The 18,700-nt window shown below is 34.0% G+C and overlaps 2 protein-coding genes across 2 annotated transcripts in view; both read right to left on the bottom strand.

The window, feature by feature from the left end:
- Positions 1 to 8,847, bottom strand: part of LOC106776251 (obg-like ATPase 1) — a 9,925-nt gene extending 1,078 nt beyond the window's left edge. The window contains exons 1-11 of the mRNA XM_014663640.2: positions 8,605 to 8,847; positions 8,118 to 8,285; positions 7,778 to 7,901; positions 7,586 to 7,677; positions 7,155 to 7,253; positions 6,201 to 6,314; positions 5,118 to 5,182; positions 3,666 to 3,782; positions 3,192 to 3,267; positions 1,808 to 1,900; positions 989 to 1,039 (exon numbers count right to left, since the gene is read on the bottom strand). Coding sequence (XP_014519126.1) covers positions 989 to 1,039; positions 1,808 to 1,900; positions 3,192 to 3,267; positions 3,666 to 3,782; positions 5,118 to 5,182; positions 6,201 to 6,314; positions 7,155 to 7,253; positions 7,586 to 7,677; positions 7,778 to 7,901; positions 8,118 to 8,285; positions 8,605 to 8,691 — 1,086 coding nt within the window. The 5' untranslated portion in view covers positions 8,692 to 8,847. The remainder of the gene's footprint in view (positions 1 to 988; positions 1,040 to 1,807; positions 1,901 to 3,191; positions 3,268 to 3,665; positions 3,783 to 5,117; positions 5,183 to 6,200; positions 6,315 to 7,154; positions 7,254 to 7,585; positions 7,678 to 7,777; positions 7,902 to 8,117; positions 8,286 to 8,604) is intronic.
- Positions 8,848 to 12,203: 3,356 nt separating this feature from the next.
- LOC106776000 (probable receptor-like protein kinase At1g30570) lies at positions 12,204 to 15,666 on the bottom strand. Its single transcript, XM_014663284.2, has one exon. It carries the CDS (start codon positions 15,076 to 15,078, stop codon positions 12,508 to 12,510), a length of 2,571 nt encoding a protein of 856 aa, XP_014518770.1. The 5' UTR covers positions 15,079 to 15,666; the 3' UTR covers positions 12,204 to 12,507.
- Between the last annotated feature and the right edge of the window lie 3,034 nt (positions 15,667 to 18,700).

Genomic DNA, 18,700 nt, shown 5'->3' with positions numbered 1-18,700 from the left:
CAATGTTACGTAGTAGTCTCAGAATGTAAAGGAATGTAAAGGAAGGATACTCATAAGTCTTGGTGCAAGTTGTGCCTGTCGACTGTAATTTATATAGTGAAGATAATGAAATTAAAGAGATTTTGAATGAACTTTTTTCAAAGGGTGAATATGACTCAACTCTTTACAAAAGTAAATCGTTTAATAATGAATGTTTTTTTAGTTGGGGCTAGTGCAAAGATGACAGAGAAAATGTTTGAGTGAGAGAGATGAAGGAGAAAGGGTTGAGAGGAATGAAGGAGGTGAGTAAGAGTTTGGGGTTTTCTTTTTTTAGTTTTGAAAATGAAAATTATTAAAATAAGGCAAGTGTTTCTGATTTTTTTTCAATTGGAGCTAGAGTAGGGATGACAGAGAAAAGAAAAGGTTGGAGTGGAAGAGATGAAAGAGAAATGGTTGAGAAGAATGAGAGAGATGGGTAAGGGTTTGGGGTTTCTTTTTTTATTTTTTTAATTTTGAGAATGAAAATTATTAAAATATCCTTAACCTTAAAACTTAGAATTCATGATATATAGGAGTATTTTTGTCTACTGAAACCCGATACACATTGCTAAAATGTACCAACTGAAAAACAGGTATATAAATAAAAATAGAGAGGGGCAATGGGGATGCTAGATCTTTGGTAGCACAAAGCACATGAAAAAGTTTCATATGCTGAAAGCAACCAATGCACATGTATAAACATCAAGAGTCAGAAACCCAACAATAAAAAGAATGTGCACATACATGTTTGGATAAATTTCTTCAGAAGCCCATTTGAGACAAGAAAAATATACTTCTTCGTAATTTATAGATATTAGCATCTCAGAAAAGAGTTTTTTTTTTCCTTTTTTTTTTTAACTAAGATAACTTTAGCTTCTGAAAAAACCTCTTTTTTTTTTTTTTTTCTTGTAAATGTTTATGATGAAGTTTGTTGAAACAGTTATGTTGTTAAGAAATACTGAGTTCATACCTTCACAGCTGACTCACTGCCGAGTTCCTTAAGATCCTCAAACTTCATCACCTGATCAGTCAAGCACTCAGATCAGTTGTTGCAAGATTGAACATATTTGTAATCATTGTAAGATCAAAAGCTCTAGCAAAAAATGGAAAAGCTTAAATGGATCGATCACGACAAATTAAACTATTTAACCAGTTAAGAGAAACAAATAAATTCTCAAGTAGAATCGTTATACCAATAGGTCATGAAAACAGTGGCAAGTCATTTATTCAATTTACAATTTCAAATAACAGAATTAAGTGGTACCCTTCCTAATTAGAAATTAAAACCTGAGAGATGATTTTTAAAAAATTTCAATGCATAATATAACTGAACAGTGTAGGCTACACAATGGACCCCATATTTGAAATGGCATGATTCATATTGATTCTAAATCTTCAGTAAATTCATTGGGGAACAGCTTGGTGCGAAGGAATAATGTTATTTGTATTCAATTTTGGAATCCAACAATCCTATGTTTATTACAAAAAAGGAATGTCTCTACTATTTTGAATCTCATCCAAAAATTCATGGAATCCTATTTTCAAAGTTGGATATAGGAGCATTTAATGAATATTACTTTTCCAAAAGTAGCTTAATTATTGTGTTTAGCATGTTGGATGTATAATCTTTAGTCATACAGGGGGATGCGATTGAGCCTTTACAGATAATTTGACTGTATGATGTTTAGTTATAGAATTATAATACCAAACCAATAATTGCAGTTATATAAAATGGAATGACAAGCCAGGTTGGAATCAAGAAATGTCAAAATTCATGAACTCAACTCACCTCAGCACAAATAAATCCCCTTTCAAAATCAGTATGGATAGTCCCCGCAGCTTGAGGAGCTTTTGTTTGGCGTCTAATTTGCCAACACTTAACCTGCAACAAGTAAATTATACCAAAAAGTATTATTTAACATCGAAAGGCAACACAAACCACGGTGTTAGACACGGAAAAAACTACGGGGAAAATTGTTTAAGAGAATTATTGCAGACATCTCAACGATGGTTATCATACACATAAAAAAGAAGCAGCACCCAGACACAGGAAATTATGCGAACTGGCAGAGTAAAATGCCAGTAAAAAAAGTTTTCATAAACAGCCTAAGTACACCTGATGTTTTATTGTGAGACAAACAGCAAAACAAATAGCAATTATCAGACAAGTAAAAGAAGTACCACCAAGGTAACCCAACTGGGAAACATGTCAAGAGTTGAAAAAAAAATTGAGGTCAGTTACACTAGTTCTAAGTTAATATAACAACTATTCGCATATTAGTTACTTTCTTTTTGCACCGTCGTAATCAACGAAATTATATATGGAAGTCAGTTTACTTCATGTGTACAATAAAAGCTAAGTACTCCCTCTACAACTTTTTATAAGAACCTTCTGGAAAATTTCCCTTAGTCTCCCTCTAAATTGTCTACTGCAGTGTGCTTTGTCACAAAAATGCCCACAACAACTACCAAAAAAAATCTATTCAATAAATAACAAGTATAGCAAACTAGTTTCTCGAGTTCTGACTAAAAAATTCCACTGAAAAATATTAATTAGCAGAGAAAAATTCTGGAAAGGGATTAAGTAAAGAAAGAAACAATTAGTTAGGTAGAAAGAGATTAAGAGAGTAGGGTTACAAAAATTTAAAGGATAACTTCGGGAAAAGTGTACAAACTGTTGACAATTTTAATGCCACTAACTAAATTGCTTAATTCTTATGAAGTGGTTAAAAGAGTCCAATTTGCTGGGTGCACCTATGATTTAAGATGAGTTCCTGCTAACTTCGCATTACTAACAGTTTGGTGTAATATGATGCATAAATATTGTTTATACAATAGGAAAGAAAAGACATTAAGCTGAAACTGTATTTCTGAGACAGTACGGAAGCTTTATTTATGTTCAGAAAACAGAATCAATTCAGTAATTCCAATATTGAATAGTATTTTTACATGATAAAATTTGTAGAAAAATGACAGATGCACTTGAATATCACACAATGGTCAGGACTCATGAAGAGGTTTGTTTACACATGGCATAATCATCTCAACAGTTAACAGCAGAGAAACTAAAAGTTAATAATTCGACGAGGTTGATGCACAAATCCCACAGCAGATTTATAAAAAATAAGACAGCCTTTATCATCACTATGAAAGTAGGTATGTGGATATATTACCTCATCAGGTCCAGCTGTGAAAAAATAAATGAGATTAATAGCGGAAAACCCAGTCTTTATTATTTTGGGAAGAGCACTGTTGAAATGAAAAATATAACAGTTAATATGAAGCATATAGAATATAAGTACATACCAACGCTTCAATCTTAACAAGCATCCAACTAAAATTTGTAGTGAAAGGGATAAAAGACTAGTAGCAAAATTTAATGCTTTGATCAGCAGGCTTTGCATGGAACAGGATTCTAAGTGATCTAGTTGTAAATATTTTCAGTGAAAAAAAGAGGATATACGGGTTTTAGGTATAGAAGAACTTAAAAAGACTTTATTATTACAATTAAACAAATTTGGGGGATTAAATTTTTGGATAAAGATTGCAGGATATAAAAATTGCACAACAACCATATTAAAGAGACAGGTGTTCCTAATTCTGCACTTAAACATTTAACAGCAGCACAATACATATATTGAACAAACCTTTGAATTTTGTTCTCCTCACAATACTTAGCCGCTTCATCTGGTGGCAGATCTGAAAGATTCCTCTCAAAAGCGCAGCTGAAAGGAATTATTTGCTCACCACCATGCTCCTGAACCCTGGAGACCAAAGGTGTCAAATGTTAATTAAATTTATTTTGAACATTACAAAATAGCAAGCATAATAAAAAGGATAAACAAAAAATTAATTCTCAATATGAAAATAAATTAAGAGAAAATACTATTACTTAAGGAAAACAATATGCCAATTATTAGTTAAGATTTCCTCCTGAATGGAGTGGGTACACTGCTTTAACAGAAAACCAGTGTAAAATTAATATTCAAATTTCAAACAGAAAAAACATTATAATCTTCATTCTAATAATATCTTTTCAATTTAACAGACACATGAATTGAAAACCATTGTCATGTGGCCAAATTATGTGGGTGAAGGAAGCAAGCAGTTAAAGGTATTCCTTGTCAGTATTCTGATGGATAAACTACCCATTCATGACCTAGTGTTGATCCTTACTTTACAGCAGTGTGGGATCACATCACATCAGACTTGTGCACTCGCATCCAATACTTGCCTTCTTTGAAGCCACAAAATCGTATTACTGTAATATAATAAAAAAGTCGAATACAATTTTCCTATTTGTTTGCAAAGTTTCATTTCTCTTTTATAGAAAACATCATGATAGTTAAAACTTGAGAATTGGTAATTTGATAAAAGGATAGTGAAATTATTTAAAGCTTTGTTAATAATGTTAGATTTAGCATATGCAAAATATGTAGAATGCAAGTCAGCTATCTTTATATGTAATTATTAGGATGTAACTGACTCAATCAAGCCGGTAATTACTCTTATTCATTTACTGCAAATACTGCACAAATTACAGAGCTTATGTGTGTTGAAGAGCTCATAGTTTCAGTCCAACTTTTCTAATAATAATAAATTGTTTAGGCAGAACTTTAAAATAAATTACATAGGCTCACTTGAGATGCGGCAACTATATTGTAATTATAAGAGAATGGCTTCATTATTTGCAGTTATACTCTTACTTACACCCACTCTGGTACTGTGCTCTTGTTGCCTAGGGCATCACTGATGCGAGCCTAAATCAAAGCTGGGAATGGAATGTAAGGGAAGAAAACCCATATCCTTTGTGCATCAAGGCAAAGTTGTAGACAAAACATGGATACATTTTCTATCCCTTAAGAAAACAACAGCATCTTTTACACAGATCTTTGAAACGGCATCCAAGTAACATAAAATTCAGAAGAAAGGCCACTAAACATGCACAATATGTTGTATACCTTGCACATAAATATGTAGGATACTTAGCACCCACTTTTGACATCCTTCAGACTCATACAGAGGTAGTCATGCAAATAGACAACGCTAAATAATTCATGAAAGTAAAGTGATTTAAAAAAATAAAAAAAAATAGATACCAAGCATGAATTTTGGGCAGAAACTTGTTCTTTTTTCTTTGGTAATCCTTTTCAGTCATATTAACCTGTGAAAGAAATTTAAGTACGTACACAGAATTAGAAATTTCATATAAATTGATCTGAAGTACATGACACTAAAGAATGATGTGTCATGATGTAACACGTCACTTTGCTAGGGAAATAATTTACTAAGGCACAAACATAGAAATGTTGTAATTGGTGAGTATGAAACAAAAAAGAAACTGTGATTGGGCATCAATTAATATCGCAGAGGCAAATTTCAACTAATAAAGAGACTAAAATCACATAATTGTGATACCTAAAGGATTGAATAGGAACAATTAAAATTTAGGAGATCAAAATCACACATTTGCAGTACAGAGGACCCAATTGGCACAGACAAAACCTGAGAGACCAATATTGCACAATTGTAATACCTGAGACCAAATGTGCAATATATCTTGAAACGTCTACATGCAAGTATGCGCAACAGGCAGTCTTCACAAATAAAAGGTATGTGTGGATTTTGAATGATAGGATCATAACCCACATGAGATATATGGGACCTGAGTGCATGATTTGCCAACATGTATGGTCGAAATGCCTTTGATATATAATAATTAACACTTATATCCATATTTTAATTTTAACCAAACTATAATTTTGAGTAAATCACAATAAGCAATTACATCATCAATACTTTCCAAGCCATCTGGCTATAGTTGAGCCATACATTCTCAAAAGAAACAGATGATTTACCAACCTAATGTTTCTCGATTAAAAACTTATTGTTAGTCTCTTCACATTGGCACGAATGGATTTATATGCTATGGTGCTGCATAAGTGTAAAGAAAAACATGCAAAGTATGGAAATATTGCCCAGGTTTAAAAAAAAAACAGATCAATATCAGCTACCTTGTCTCATTATTCAATTTTCATTCCCAATAATATGAACCTCAAAGCAAAAATAAACTAGTAAATTTAATATAAGACGAGGTATTAAATAGTATCCAACATACATTGTAAACAATAAGGCGTTTTACTCCAAAGCCAAATAAATTTTCTACTGAGAGAGAATGTTACCAAGTATACAACAGGCTTGGCAGTAAGTAACTGAAAGGAATTCAAAATCTCAATATCAGCAGCCTTCCATTCACCTAGACGTACATCTTTTCCTTCCTGAAGCAATGCCTTCACCTGAAGACATGAAATTGGCACCATAATTTTCATCCACTACGTATCCACACATTTTTGGTGTGTCCACAATTGAACAAATAAGAGTATAGAATGTGACAGTGGCAATTAAGTGATAGCATCGATATCACATGAGATTTTGCAAGGCATAAGATAAATGCATCCACAGACAAAAAAAAACTGTGCTTTTTGAAATGAGCCAAGACATTTATGACCAACTTTAATTTGAATCATTTGACCACTTACATTCTCATCCACACAGTACCATGAGAAATGATCATAAACAGAGGATATTAAGAAAAATTCAATTCCAATCATGAATAACAAATGAAATGTGAAATAAGCAGGAAGTACTCGTAACTCCAAATAAAAATCAAGAACATTTTCAGGCATCAAATCATACGACTAGTTCCATGAAACCATTTGATGAAAGTCTTTCAATCAACAATAACCACAAAAGTGAAATACATTTTCTCTTGATAAGAAACAAGTAACATTTTACACTGCAATTGTAAGAAATTAAGCAACAATGAATACCAAAATATGTCCAAAGTATAACCCTTATGCTTGAGAATATGGTAGAAGGTTCTACTGTTCTTTTATGCATAATACACTAACCCCAAAGAGAACCCTTTCACTGAAAGCATTGCACATACCACCAAAACAAAAAACAAAATACGAGATACGAGTAAGAAAATTGTGCCAGTTTATTTTAATAAATACAGCACATATGCACCAAACTTCAAACTATATACAATATAAGATATATAATACAAGGGATAACCATTTCATCATTGGGGGAATAAAATAAATCATATAAATTCTCAGAAGATAAAATCGTACCCTTTGACAACATTCAAGCTCAATTTTTAACTGTTTGTCATTGCTCCTCTTCATGCTTTTCTCAACATCTTCTATCTTTCTTTCCATGAATTCAACATCCTAGAATTTTATGCAAAGGGCGGAAGCAGTTATTCTACAGTATACAAACAGATCTAGCAGAGAGTTATAAACTTCATATCTACACAAAAGACTAAATTCATAATAATGAAAAAGCAGAAATTAAAGCTAAATGGAGGATGAGGGATCCTCCTTGATGGTAGAGAAAACGATAACACAAAGACGAAAAAATATCCAATGGAGCAAAGCTGCTCATTTGATCCACATATCTGTATGGAAAAGCCCCTTAAAAAGGCATATACTTTGCAAACTGTCAATAGAATTAATGGTCCAAAGGTCAGTTTTGTTGCGAATAAGAAAGTTGCTAATTATACCTTCAGCCTCAATTCTTCAGTAATGATCTCCAAATCCCTAACTGGGTCAACAGTATCATCTACATGAATAATGTCCGGATCCTCAAATGCACCTAAAAAGAATTAGATCTCTAGGTCAACTACCAATTCACATCAAAATGTCATAAACTAATAACAGAAGAGGTCCTCAGAGAAAATTGGGCATTATCTTACGTAAAACATGGAAAATTCCATCAACAGCACGAATGTGAGATAAAAAACTATTCCCCAATCCTTGCCCCTGATGAGCACCTCGGACCAATCCAGCTATGTCATGGATTTCTAAGAAAGCTGAGACCTGAGTTTCAAGTTGAACAAACACGTCATAACACAGAAAATAAGAATAGACCAATCCATCAATAACAGACAACTAACAGAATATGTCAGAAGAAACAGATAGACTTGTAAGTTGGGTACAGCTCGAGCGTAAGCTCACAGATTATTTACAAAATTGAACTACAATTAGCAAGGCCAACACAGATTCAGTAAAGATGATACGAGTTCCATCACATACCTCACTTTTTGGCTTGTATAATTGGCAAAGCCACTCAAACCTTTCGTCGGGTATATTGACCCGCGCCTCATTAGGCTCAATGGTACAAAAGGGGAAGTTCTCAGCAGGTATTGCCAACTTGGTGAGAGTATTAAAAAGAGTAGATTTTCCAACATTTGGCAAGCCAACCTGAACAAAGAACAATAACTATAGCATAAAAAAAATGCATAAAGTCTTATCATACAAAGTTCTCATTTCACTAACTCGTTCGAGCATTTAGAAACAACTAGAGAGCAACTAAGCTTTCACAGTCCACCAGTTCAGTTCCAATGCATAACAACTATTATCTAACTCCCATATAAAAATAAGCAAGATGGAAATAAAATCAACGAAACCGGCATATGATGCTGAAATGAGGAGGACCCATTGTTGCTATTGGAAAAGGGTAGCTGAGAATACTGTCAAAATCGAAAATTAGTGGATTTGGCGAGAGAACTAAGAAGCATACAATGCCAATTTTGAGGTGAGAAGAGAATCGACCGAGGATGGGTCGCTCAGCCGGGGCTTCCTTGGATTTGGCAGATTTGGGAGGCATTTTTAGCGGCGAAGGGCTTTGGTTCGATTCCAATGATGAACTGAAGAACAAGAAGAGCGTCTTCGAATCTCAGGTTCGTGGTTTGTAGGGTTTTGTACTAGGGAAAGCGAGTCACTATACTATACCATTCCTCTCACTTTTATGTTTTCCCTTTGTTTTTCTTATTGATGGAAATGGTGGAAAAATAAAAACAATTATATATTTCTCTTTATTTACTAAATTCAATAAATTTATCAAGATTTTTGTATCGAATATATGCAAAATTATATTATTGTACGTCAATTAATTTTTCTCAACATCTCCAATAATGGAATAATGAAATTTATTTCTTAGAATCTTTACTCTTTCATGAGATTACAATGTTTGCAAATTATGCATGCTAAAAGTATTTTGTGAAAATTTTATTTCAAAACAAATCTCTGATTTTAGAATAATTTGTCCAGAATCAAATAACATTTTCAACAAATGTAATAATTTCAAAAAGTTACTTTTGCTATTTCACTGTAATGGGGGTGAAAAAAGAAGTACTATAAGTGCAAAAAGTAATAGCTTTATGTTTATTCATTTGAAATCCAAATTTGATTTTGTGGGCATTATAGACCAGCTATAGCCCATTCTTCTTCTTCTCCACATATTTTTTTTCCTACTCCATAAATAAAGTGAAACAAAAAATTGTATCACCTTTTATTTTTTTATTTGTTGTCATTTTCGAATTAAAAATTTCAAAATAATTTTTTTTATTTGGAATGATTATTGCATATATATATATATATATATATATATATATATTGTCACACCCCATTTAATACCCCACTTAAGTGGAATACATGTGTCAACCGTCCGGTTCTCCCATGGTGAGTGGGAGACAAACTCTGCCAAGCTTTTAATTTCCTTCCCTCGTGATCCGTGCAGTATCAGCATAGCAGAGAAACCCCAGGGAGTGGAAGTCAGGTGTCACGTTGGAGTTGGCCGACCGTTCGGACTGGAAGCAGTATATAAGGTGGGAATGAAACCTGACGCCACTTTTGTATGCAATCTTCTTCTTCTTCCTCAAACTCAACTTTCTGAAATCTCAAATTCTCCTCTTTCTCTCTAAACCTCCCTGCCATCTCTCTAAAATTCTAACCCATTTACTGTTCCGATCACCCTTCAGATCACACTTGAAGACTCCTGGTGGTCTCCTCTCTCACTTAAACCGTCCGGTTTCAAGTTTGCATCTGACCTTGGGAAACTTAGAAGAATAGTTCATATCAACCTACTTTCAAAGACTTAGCTGGAAATTAGAGGTAAGGGAAGCTTATAAAGTTTAATTATAATTTCTCTGTATGGTTTAAATGTATGCATGATTTAATGTATGTTTGATTTCTTATGATTGAAATATGGTATGTTGTTGTATGAGTTGTATATTAAGTATGAATTATGAATTCTGTAATGATATGAGTATGTTTAAAACTTAGAAGAAACATGAATCTGAGATCGAAGGTCATTAGGACCGTTCGGTCCTCCCTTTCCCGTTCGGTCTATTGCGACTGATCGGCCTAGTGTAATTACTAAAACTTAATTGGTTTCCTTTAAGTGTTTTATTGATAGCTATTTAAGAATGCTGGTCATAAACCAAGTGTTCGGCCTTCCAAGTGTTCTGCCTTAGGCTGACACTTGAAATATAAAACTTGTAAATCTGATATTCTTCCTTTTGAAACCGTCCGGTCACTTAATGACTGAATGGTCTAGTGAGACTCTATTGAAACGTCCGGCTTAATTGATTAATGTCCTTTCACTCTTTTAAAGAGTTTCTTCTTTATTAATTCGTTCGATCTGATAAGTGTTTGGTCATAGACCAACCTTCGACCACTAGTAATGTCTATTCATGATACCCTTGCTAAACCGTTCGGAAGATTATCACTCATAGTCAATTCTTGAGTTATGGTCTCATTCTTTGCCAAACCATCCTATTAACTATTTGACATTATTCTGTTATTCAGTTTCTCCTTTGACGTGACCGTCCGGCCACTTACTTGAATTCTTGATACTCAATTTCCCATTTATATTAAACCGTTCGGTCACTATTATTTATAATTCAGTCTTGGATATCTGGTATTTTCTCAACATCCTAACAGCTTGGAAGTAATAACGAACCTTGATTGAATTTGGTTAAGTAAGGGAATTCCACTGGAGGAATGTCTCATGAATTGGTGATGATTGGTAAAGTATGAATGTGGGAATGACTCAGGCGTCGTCCTTGATCCTGATATTCCGTGAGGACGCTTTCTCAGGTAGAGAGAGGTCACTCATGCGTGGGAATGGCAGGAGATCCGCGGTTATACGAATAGATAACCGTTTGAGGACTAACCTCGGGTGGCAGCTGATAAGAGAGACAGTTACTACACAACACCGGGTGCTAGGGACGACCGAGCTACATGTTCATACCGTCCGGACAGTGTCTTAGTGGTCGGTCATAAATTGATGAACTTAGTATGCATGTGTAGTACTTGTGTGTATAATATGTTGACTTGGTTCTGTTTATTTGTTTACATGTATGTTGAAATCATTAATTAAATTTACATAAGCTTACCCTTATCTGTTTTATCTTTGTCCACGTTACCGTTCGGTATCCGACCGTTCGGTCATTCTCTTCATTGCAATGATCATCCTTTTTGGGTGTGAGCAGAGGATAACTTAGAAGTTACCTCGGAAGCTACTTTGGAGGACACTCTGGAAGACGCAGTGGAAGCCGTACCCGAGAGTTATGCAGGACCGTCCGGTCCTTAGTGTAGTGGTTCTCTTTGTTTTATATTTCGTAGATGTTGTGTATAGGAACCTCTTTATCTTGACCGTTCGGTCCATTTTGTAAACATTGTAATCTATAATCCAATTGTTCAGTTTTAAACCTCAAGTATATTTCATACTTCTATGTTTATTCTTAACTATTCTCACTTATTATTCATGTTAACTCCGAACAATGAAGTGTAACTTATGTTATATATTCATGGGGATGTTACATATAACCACTTTGATATTGGATGCACATTGTTTATATTCCAAAGTGGAATACATTCTCATGTTCTTTGACTATTATTCTAAAAGGTATTTTTATTTTACTTTTTAAAATAGTTATTTTGAAAAATTGGGTGCATATTATTTATATGTAGGAATGGGAAACTTAATTTTTATATTTCGGAACAGAGTACATCATTTACGTCTTAAAGCTTATTCTGGTTTGCATAAATGTGTCTTGGAGTGGACATTCTTAAATATAAAATATATTTCAAAATGACTATTTTGAATTTTTAAAAATTTACGTTTCAAAATAATCATTTCGAAAAAAATATATTTAACCCTTATTTATAATTTACTTTACTTCAAAGTCAGTTACCAGAATCTTAATACATCATTTTTTTTTTCTTTTGAAAGCATGCACTAAAATTGATGCAGACAAAAAGTTATGCATTTTGATTTCAATGACAAAAAGCACACAATCTATAGCATTGAGAAATAATAATATTCTGCTAAGGTTTCAAGGAGCAAGATCCCAAGAATACAATTTCATTGCATACTAAGGAGAGCATATAACAAACTTTGGTACCTGTTTTAGGCAAAATGTCAATAATAACTTGCCCATTGCACTACCATGTATACAAAAATAAGATGAAAAATAGTAACAGTAAACATGAATAGTTGAATTCAATAAAACAAATTGAAAGAATATGTAAAGCATATATTTGTTATAAGGTCATTCATTCATTCATGGTTCTCCAATGTAGTTACTCACTATCATTCAGAAATCACTGAACTCAAATTGCAGCACTCTTCTCTTACTCATTCTCTTGTTGTGTGGACTGAATCAGATTCAGCAGTGTGTTGGTGATCAAAACCAACTTCATCTTGGCTTGAAGAGTCTTGTACCATTTCTAGTCCTTCATCTTTTGGACCTCTCAAAGCATGATTACTACTAGAGAAGGAAGTTTCTGTGGTGTCCCTGTTGAGCCATGCTTCATGTAGTTGTAAAACATACTCCAAATGCCACAACACCTCCCCCATGGTGGGACGGCTCTTTCCATCATCAGCAAGACATTTTTCTGCAATCTCTCCAAACTTGGACAATGATTCAGGACAATAGTTTCCTCTGAGATGAGGGTCAATGATTGTGTCAAGTGATCTTTGCCTCTGCCATCTCATTGCCCATTCTGCAAGATTGATCTGATCCTTAGGCAAGGTGGGGTTTATCACAGCTCTAGCACAAACAACTTCAAACAACACAACTCCAAAGGAGTATACATCTGATTTCTCAGTCAATTGCTGCCTTCTGAAGTACTCAGGGTCTAAATAGCCAAAACTTCCTTTTACAGCTGTGCTAACATGGGTGTGTTCAAAGGCTGGACCATCTTTTGACAATCCAAAATCAGACATTTTGGCTACAAAGTTCTCATCTAGAAGAATATTGGTTGTCTTGACATCCCTGTGAATGATTCCACGGTCAGCACCTGTGTGAAGGTAGTGCAATCCCCTTGCAGCACCAATGCACACTTCTAGGCGCTGCTTCCAAGGTAAGGGAGGGAGATCACTCCCAAATAGGTGGCTTCTGAGAGTTCCATTGGCCATGTACTCATAAACCAAGATCATTTCATTCTTCTCTTCACAGAAACCAATTAAGGACACCAGATGCCTGTGTCTGAGTTTTGACAGCATCTCAATTTCTGTCTCAAATTCAGCCAGGCCTTGCTCAGACTGGGGGTTGGCTCGCTTAATTGCAGCCAGAACACCATCTTCAATCTCCCCCTTATACACCTTTCCAAAGCCTCCAACTCCAATTACCAAACTGTCATCAAAGTGGTTTGTTGCAGCATTGATTTCTGCCAATGTAAACCTCTTGCCAACTCTAACTGAGGCCACTGATCCGTATAGCTTTTGGGTTCCTGCTGATCCCTTGCCACCCACAGAGTTGTTAACAGCAGCCCCTCCATAGAGGAACAATGGTCTCCAACCCTGAGGGTTGTTTTTGGTATCACTTGATTCCTTCCTCCTGCTTTTACATAAACAGAATACAAGAACTATAAGTGCAACTACAGCTAAAGAAGCTACACCTGCTCCAACTCCCACCCAGACAGCCATTGCTTTTGATTTGCTCCCTGGATTGCCACCTATGTCAAACCGCTCAACACGTGCAAGATTTCCATTTCGACTGAGCTTGAAAACCTCCAGACCATTCAAGAGAGCATCAGTTCCTGCAGCACCAGCAGCTGTGTCAGGACCGAGTTGAACCCAAACCGTGTCAATCTTTGATGACACAGGATCAAAATAGTCCAAGTGATATGCTCTGTTCCTCCCTCCAGCACGCACAAACACATCAACATTATCCGCAGCTGTCCTATTGTTTATGTAGATTCTAAATATTCTCTCATTTGCCCTGTCATAAACCAGCTCACAGAAATGCATACGGATCAAATAATCAAAGTCGGGATCTACTTCAAATTTCCATGACATGTTGAACCTTTTGTCCAAGACTTCAGAGTTGGACATTGTCCTCGCAGTTTCATACACCAGGAGAGGAGCCACCAAAGTATCGTTCACGGAAGAATATGTAATGTTAGAACTGTTCTTAATTCCAGACCCAGCATTTTCTATGATCATATAACCAGAATCCACTTCCCATGTTCTCCAAAGATCACGATCCTGATTGGACTGAACCTCAGGACCACCGACATTCAGCCTATACATGGTCTCCATCCCATGTCCGGACAAATTTATGTTTCCACCACCAACTCTACTAACTGATCCAGAAAAAAGCTCACCCACAACTGGGACAATCTCAATGGCATTGATGAAGCCAAAGGAGCTTCTGGCTGGAACGAACTCAATCACAAGCATATCCCCATTCACAGTCAGAATATATTCTTTTACCAAGAAGAATGAACTAGCATTTCTTCCAGAATTCAGCAAGTTCATATTCTTGTGGGATATCTTACCAGGGACATCAAACTCTGATAACAGTTTCAGACCATTGACCACAACACCGAATGAGGACTCGTTCACATTGAAGTCGTCAATCGCAAAGGGGCAAAAATGGAACCTAACAAAGTAGTTTCCTTTAACATTTTTGATTGTGTAATTCAAAGGAACAGTGAAAATTCTGGCTGTTTTATAGAGAGGATCATAGATTGAACTGCCACTTAATGTAGAAGTGTTAGCAACAACACTGGGAGTGCTTAGGGTGACATTGTTATCGGTGGCCAAGTCCCCCACCCATCTTCTACCATCCACATTCAAAGAAGAGTTTGAACCACAATTTAAGAGGATAGACTTCGTTTGAGCATCCACAGTGCCCACTGTCACAGACACTACCACAAGAATCAGAACAAAATAGAGTCCCTCCCCAAGGACACTCACCATGGTAACAACTCCTCCAATAAGACCTTTTATTTATTTTTAGTAAAAGAAGCAGAATTTGGAAAGGGAAAGCTAACAAAACTAACCAGATACAGGAAAAAACAACACAGACCCAGAAAGCCAACACTGCCCAATCACAGAAACAATCTCGTATTTCCCAAGATCTTGAATAGGAAGCACGAAAGTTGAAGCCTTTATGGATAGCTAGACAAAACAATCTTCTGGGGCGTATGAATGTCCATTTTCCACACCATGGGAGACACTACAACACAGAGATGAAAAGAAAAACCCACCTCCAGCTTTAGCTGAACACAATCAATCCTCCAACAAACAGACACANCAATTCACAGATCTGAACTTGAAAGGGCAAAAAGACCAATGCAAGGTATGGCAGTGCACTATGAATGACAAAGAAAGACAACAACTTAGCTAAGTTGTGATAAGGAATCCAGAGAAAAATACTATAAAAACAAAGATGTCACCCAAAATGGGCTCTTTCCTGAATAAACAAACAAGGAAAATCAGAACATGGGTGTGGTTGGAAACAGATTGGAAAAGTTGCAATTCATCTGTGCTTGGTTTTGTATCTTTTACAATAAGCCAAGAATCGGACACTGTTTAATAGGTACTTTATCTTTTCTCCTCTTCTTCTAACTGATATGTCATAATTGGTAACAGTAGCAAAGTTTCCCTTGATTTGATTTGACATCTAAAAAAGTTTAAGATAAACTTTTATGTAACGAACCAATTTTGCATTGCTACATATTGAGAGATACATTGCTAATGCAACAAAAAATTACACCTGGTTAATAATAATTTGATAAATTAATTTTATGATTTTTAAGAGATTAAATATAAAAGTTACATTGAAAATCAGATTTCAAACTCACGGTTTTGTTATAAGACAGATTTTTTTTAAACTAGAATTAATGCACATGAAATATAAATTTAAACTAAAATGTCCATATTTAATATCCAGATTCTTGATTCATGCACAATCAGTAGTAAGATAGTAAAAAGAGTGCATTTGAAGAAAACCATTGATAAAATTTTAAAACTATAAGATACTACTGGCTTTCTTGGGAAAAAACAACTAAAATATAGAGAATATGAAAGTAATATTTCCTCTTTTCTTTATTTAAAAGTGGTATTAATGAAAAGTGCAAAGAAGGTAACTTGAAGAAAATGGTTAGTACTTGATTGAGAAAATGAATAGGAGAAAGAAGGGATGCAATGATTGATGAGAAGGGTGGTTCCATAATCTATAATTTGTGATGATAGTGAGATGGGATGGATCACATGCCATTGTCCTCCACATCATCAATTCTGCAATTATCTTTCTCATGCCCATAACTCACATTTCCTTTTTCATAATTATTATTAAAAATAATCATTATGTATTAACCACATTTAATCAATAGATATGTTTTTAGTGAGATTTCACAATTTAAAGGTCTAATTCAAAGAATAAGCAATATCTTGTTGTTTCATAAAAAAAAAAAAAACAAAAAAAAAAAACATGATTGTTGTTAGAAAGTGGGTTTGTAAACCTAACTCAACCCCACAAAACTGACTTGTAAGATGAGGTTTGTATCTCACTTATATATTATAATTTGACCTTATCTCTAGTCGATGTAGGACTTCCAACACACCCTCTTCACGTCGAGATATAAACATCCAATTTTGTGAGGTTGAATTAGTCTTATAAACCCACTTTCTAACAATTATTTAAACTTTTGGATAGAACACTAAAATTATTATTTAGATATCTAACTAGCATTAAATGCTTTAATTTTTAAGTCTTTGAAGATATTTATTTACATAGAAATTTCAAGAATAAATTTAATAATGTTCTGTAAAAGAGTGCGGTGCACCGAAAGCGGTGTCTCGTGTTATTATTCCGTACTGGGAGTACCCCTTAAAGGGTCCTTCTATTTTGCTTAGACATTACCCTTACACTACCATACTATACCCTACATATTTTATATGCCATTCACTTCAATTATTTCACACTTACCAATATATTGCTACTATTGGACTAAACTCAAGTAGTTCGTACCAATAAAATAATCATCATTGCTATCCAGATACATTCACTCTACCACCACTTTTCTATTTTCTATTTATTTTATTTTTCTTCAAACTATTTTTATACGATAATGAAAATGTCACCTTAGTTTAATCTTTGCCATCAGAGACACTGATAAAATATTATTAATTAAAGTTTGTCTTTTGTTAATTATATATTTTTAACATTTTATTCAGGGCATTGTGTATACATTAAGAAACAGACTATTATGAACATTTGAGTTAGAATATCATAATATTGTAGGTGTGATAAGTTATATAGTATTCGCGTAAGTTTAAATGTCTTATGTTTAACTGAAGGCAGTTTATATTAATTCCAATAAGTTAAACATAATATTTAATTTGATTTGGTATCCAATCTTATAACATATGAATATATATTGTTTATCTGAATATTCTTTCCTCGAAAAATTTCGATATAAAAGTAATAAGTTAACGAGTCTTTTATTTTTATATATTATCTTATTCTTTCATTTTTATCTTACATAAAACTTAGATTCACGTTTAAATTCCGTTAACCTAAGTTTTTATAAAAGTATTTTGATCTATTAGTTTTTAACATAAAATTTTACTGTTTTTCTTTTCACTGTTAAATGATAACCTACTTTACAAAATGTTAAATAACTGTGACACGTAATACCATTGTTGTAATATTTTTTTATGACGGGACATTAATTACAAAACTTTGATGGTTAAAATCAAAATCTACATTATAATGATCAAGATGATAATTTTTTTGTAAGAAAAATCATGTGCATCAGTTGCATGAAAAATAGGAGGGAATCCATATACATATTTTGAATTACATTTGAATTCTGAGAAAGACAAGGTTTAACTGGTATAAGGATCGAAAATATGCTAGTTATCTCATCAATCATTAATGAACAGTGTCTGATGTTGAATGAAACATCTCAATCAATAATAAAACTTGTCGGTGGCTTTTTTTAATACACTAAAATGTCTTTTGATCAATAATAATAAGGGATTAGTCTATTTCAAAGACAAAACGATTGATTTGATTTATTACCAATATGCTATTGAAGGCGATTACATCTGTCAACACCCAATTTCGTCCGGGAAAGTAAATAATAAAAATTAAATAATAAGAGAATAATAATTAATGGTGGGTAAAGAAAAAAAGGAAAAAGAAAATAATAAAATAATCTTCCTTAATGCAGGGCACATCATTTTANAATGTTTTTGAAATATTTGTTTAATATGGTAATAATTTGAATTATATTGTCTGACAATAATTACAATTAATGTCTTGAATATTTGTTTTTTATTTTATAATCAAGACCTTTTCTTTCCATCTTTTGTCCATTGTCATTTTATTCTCAATTAAGACAAGATTGTCAAAATATTACAATATGTGCCTATAAATACACACTCTGTCGAAGGAAAAAGGGTACTGGAAAAAATAGAGAGAAAGACCTAGAGATAATAGAATTTGAAAGAAAGAGTATAGAGAAAAATAAGTTCTCACACTCAAGGGTTCTGTCAACAACAATCACCTGAGAAAGCACTAAGGAGGTTC

The sequence above is a fragment of the Vigna radiata genome, chromosome 10 (assembly GCF_000741045.1).
Source record: "Vigna radiata var. radiata cultivar VC1973A chromosome 10, Vradiata_ver6, whole genome shotgun sequence".
Taxonomy (NCBI): Eukaryota; Viridiplantae; Streptophyta; class Magnoliopsida; order Fabales; family Fabaceae; genus Vigna; species Vigna radiata.
The sequence above is the reverse complement of the archived record's forward strand: the minus strand, read 5'-3'. Positions and strand labels throughout refer to the sequence as shown.

Coding starts and splice junctions, on each gene's coding strand:
- LOC106776000 (XM_014663284.2), bottom strand. CDS start 15,078: ATGGTGAGTGTCCTTGGGGAGGGACTCTATTTTGTTCTGATTCTTGTG.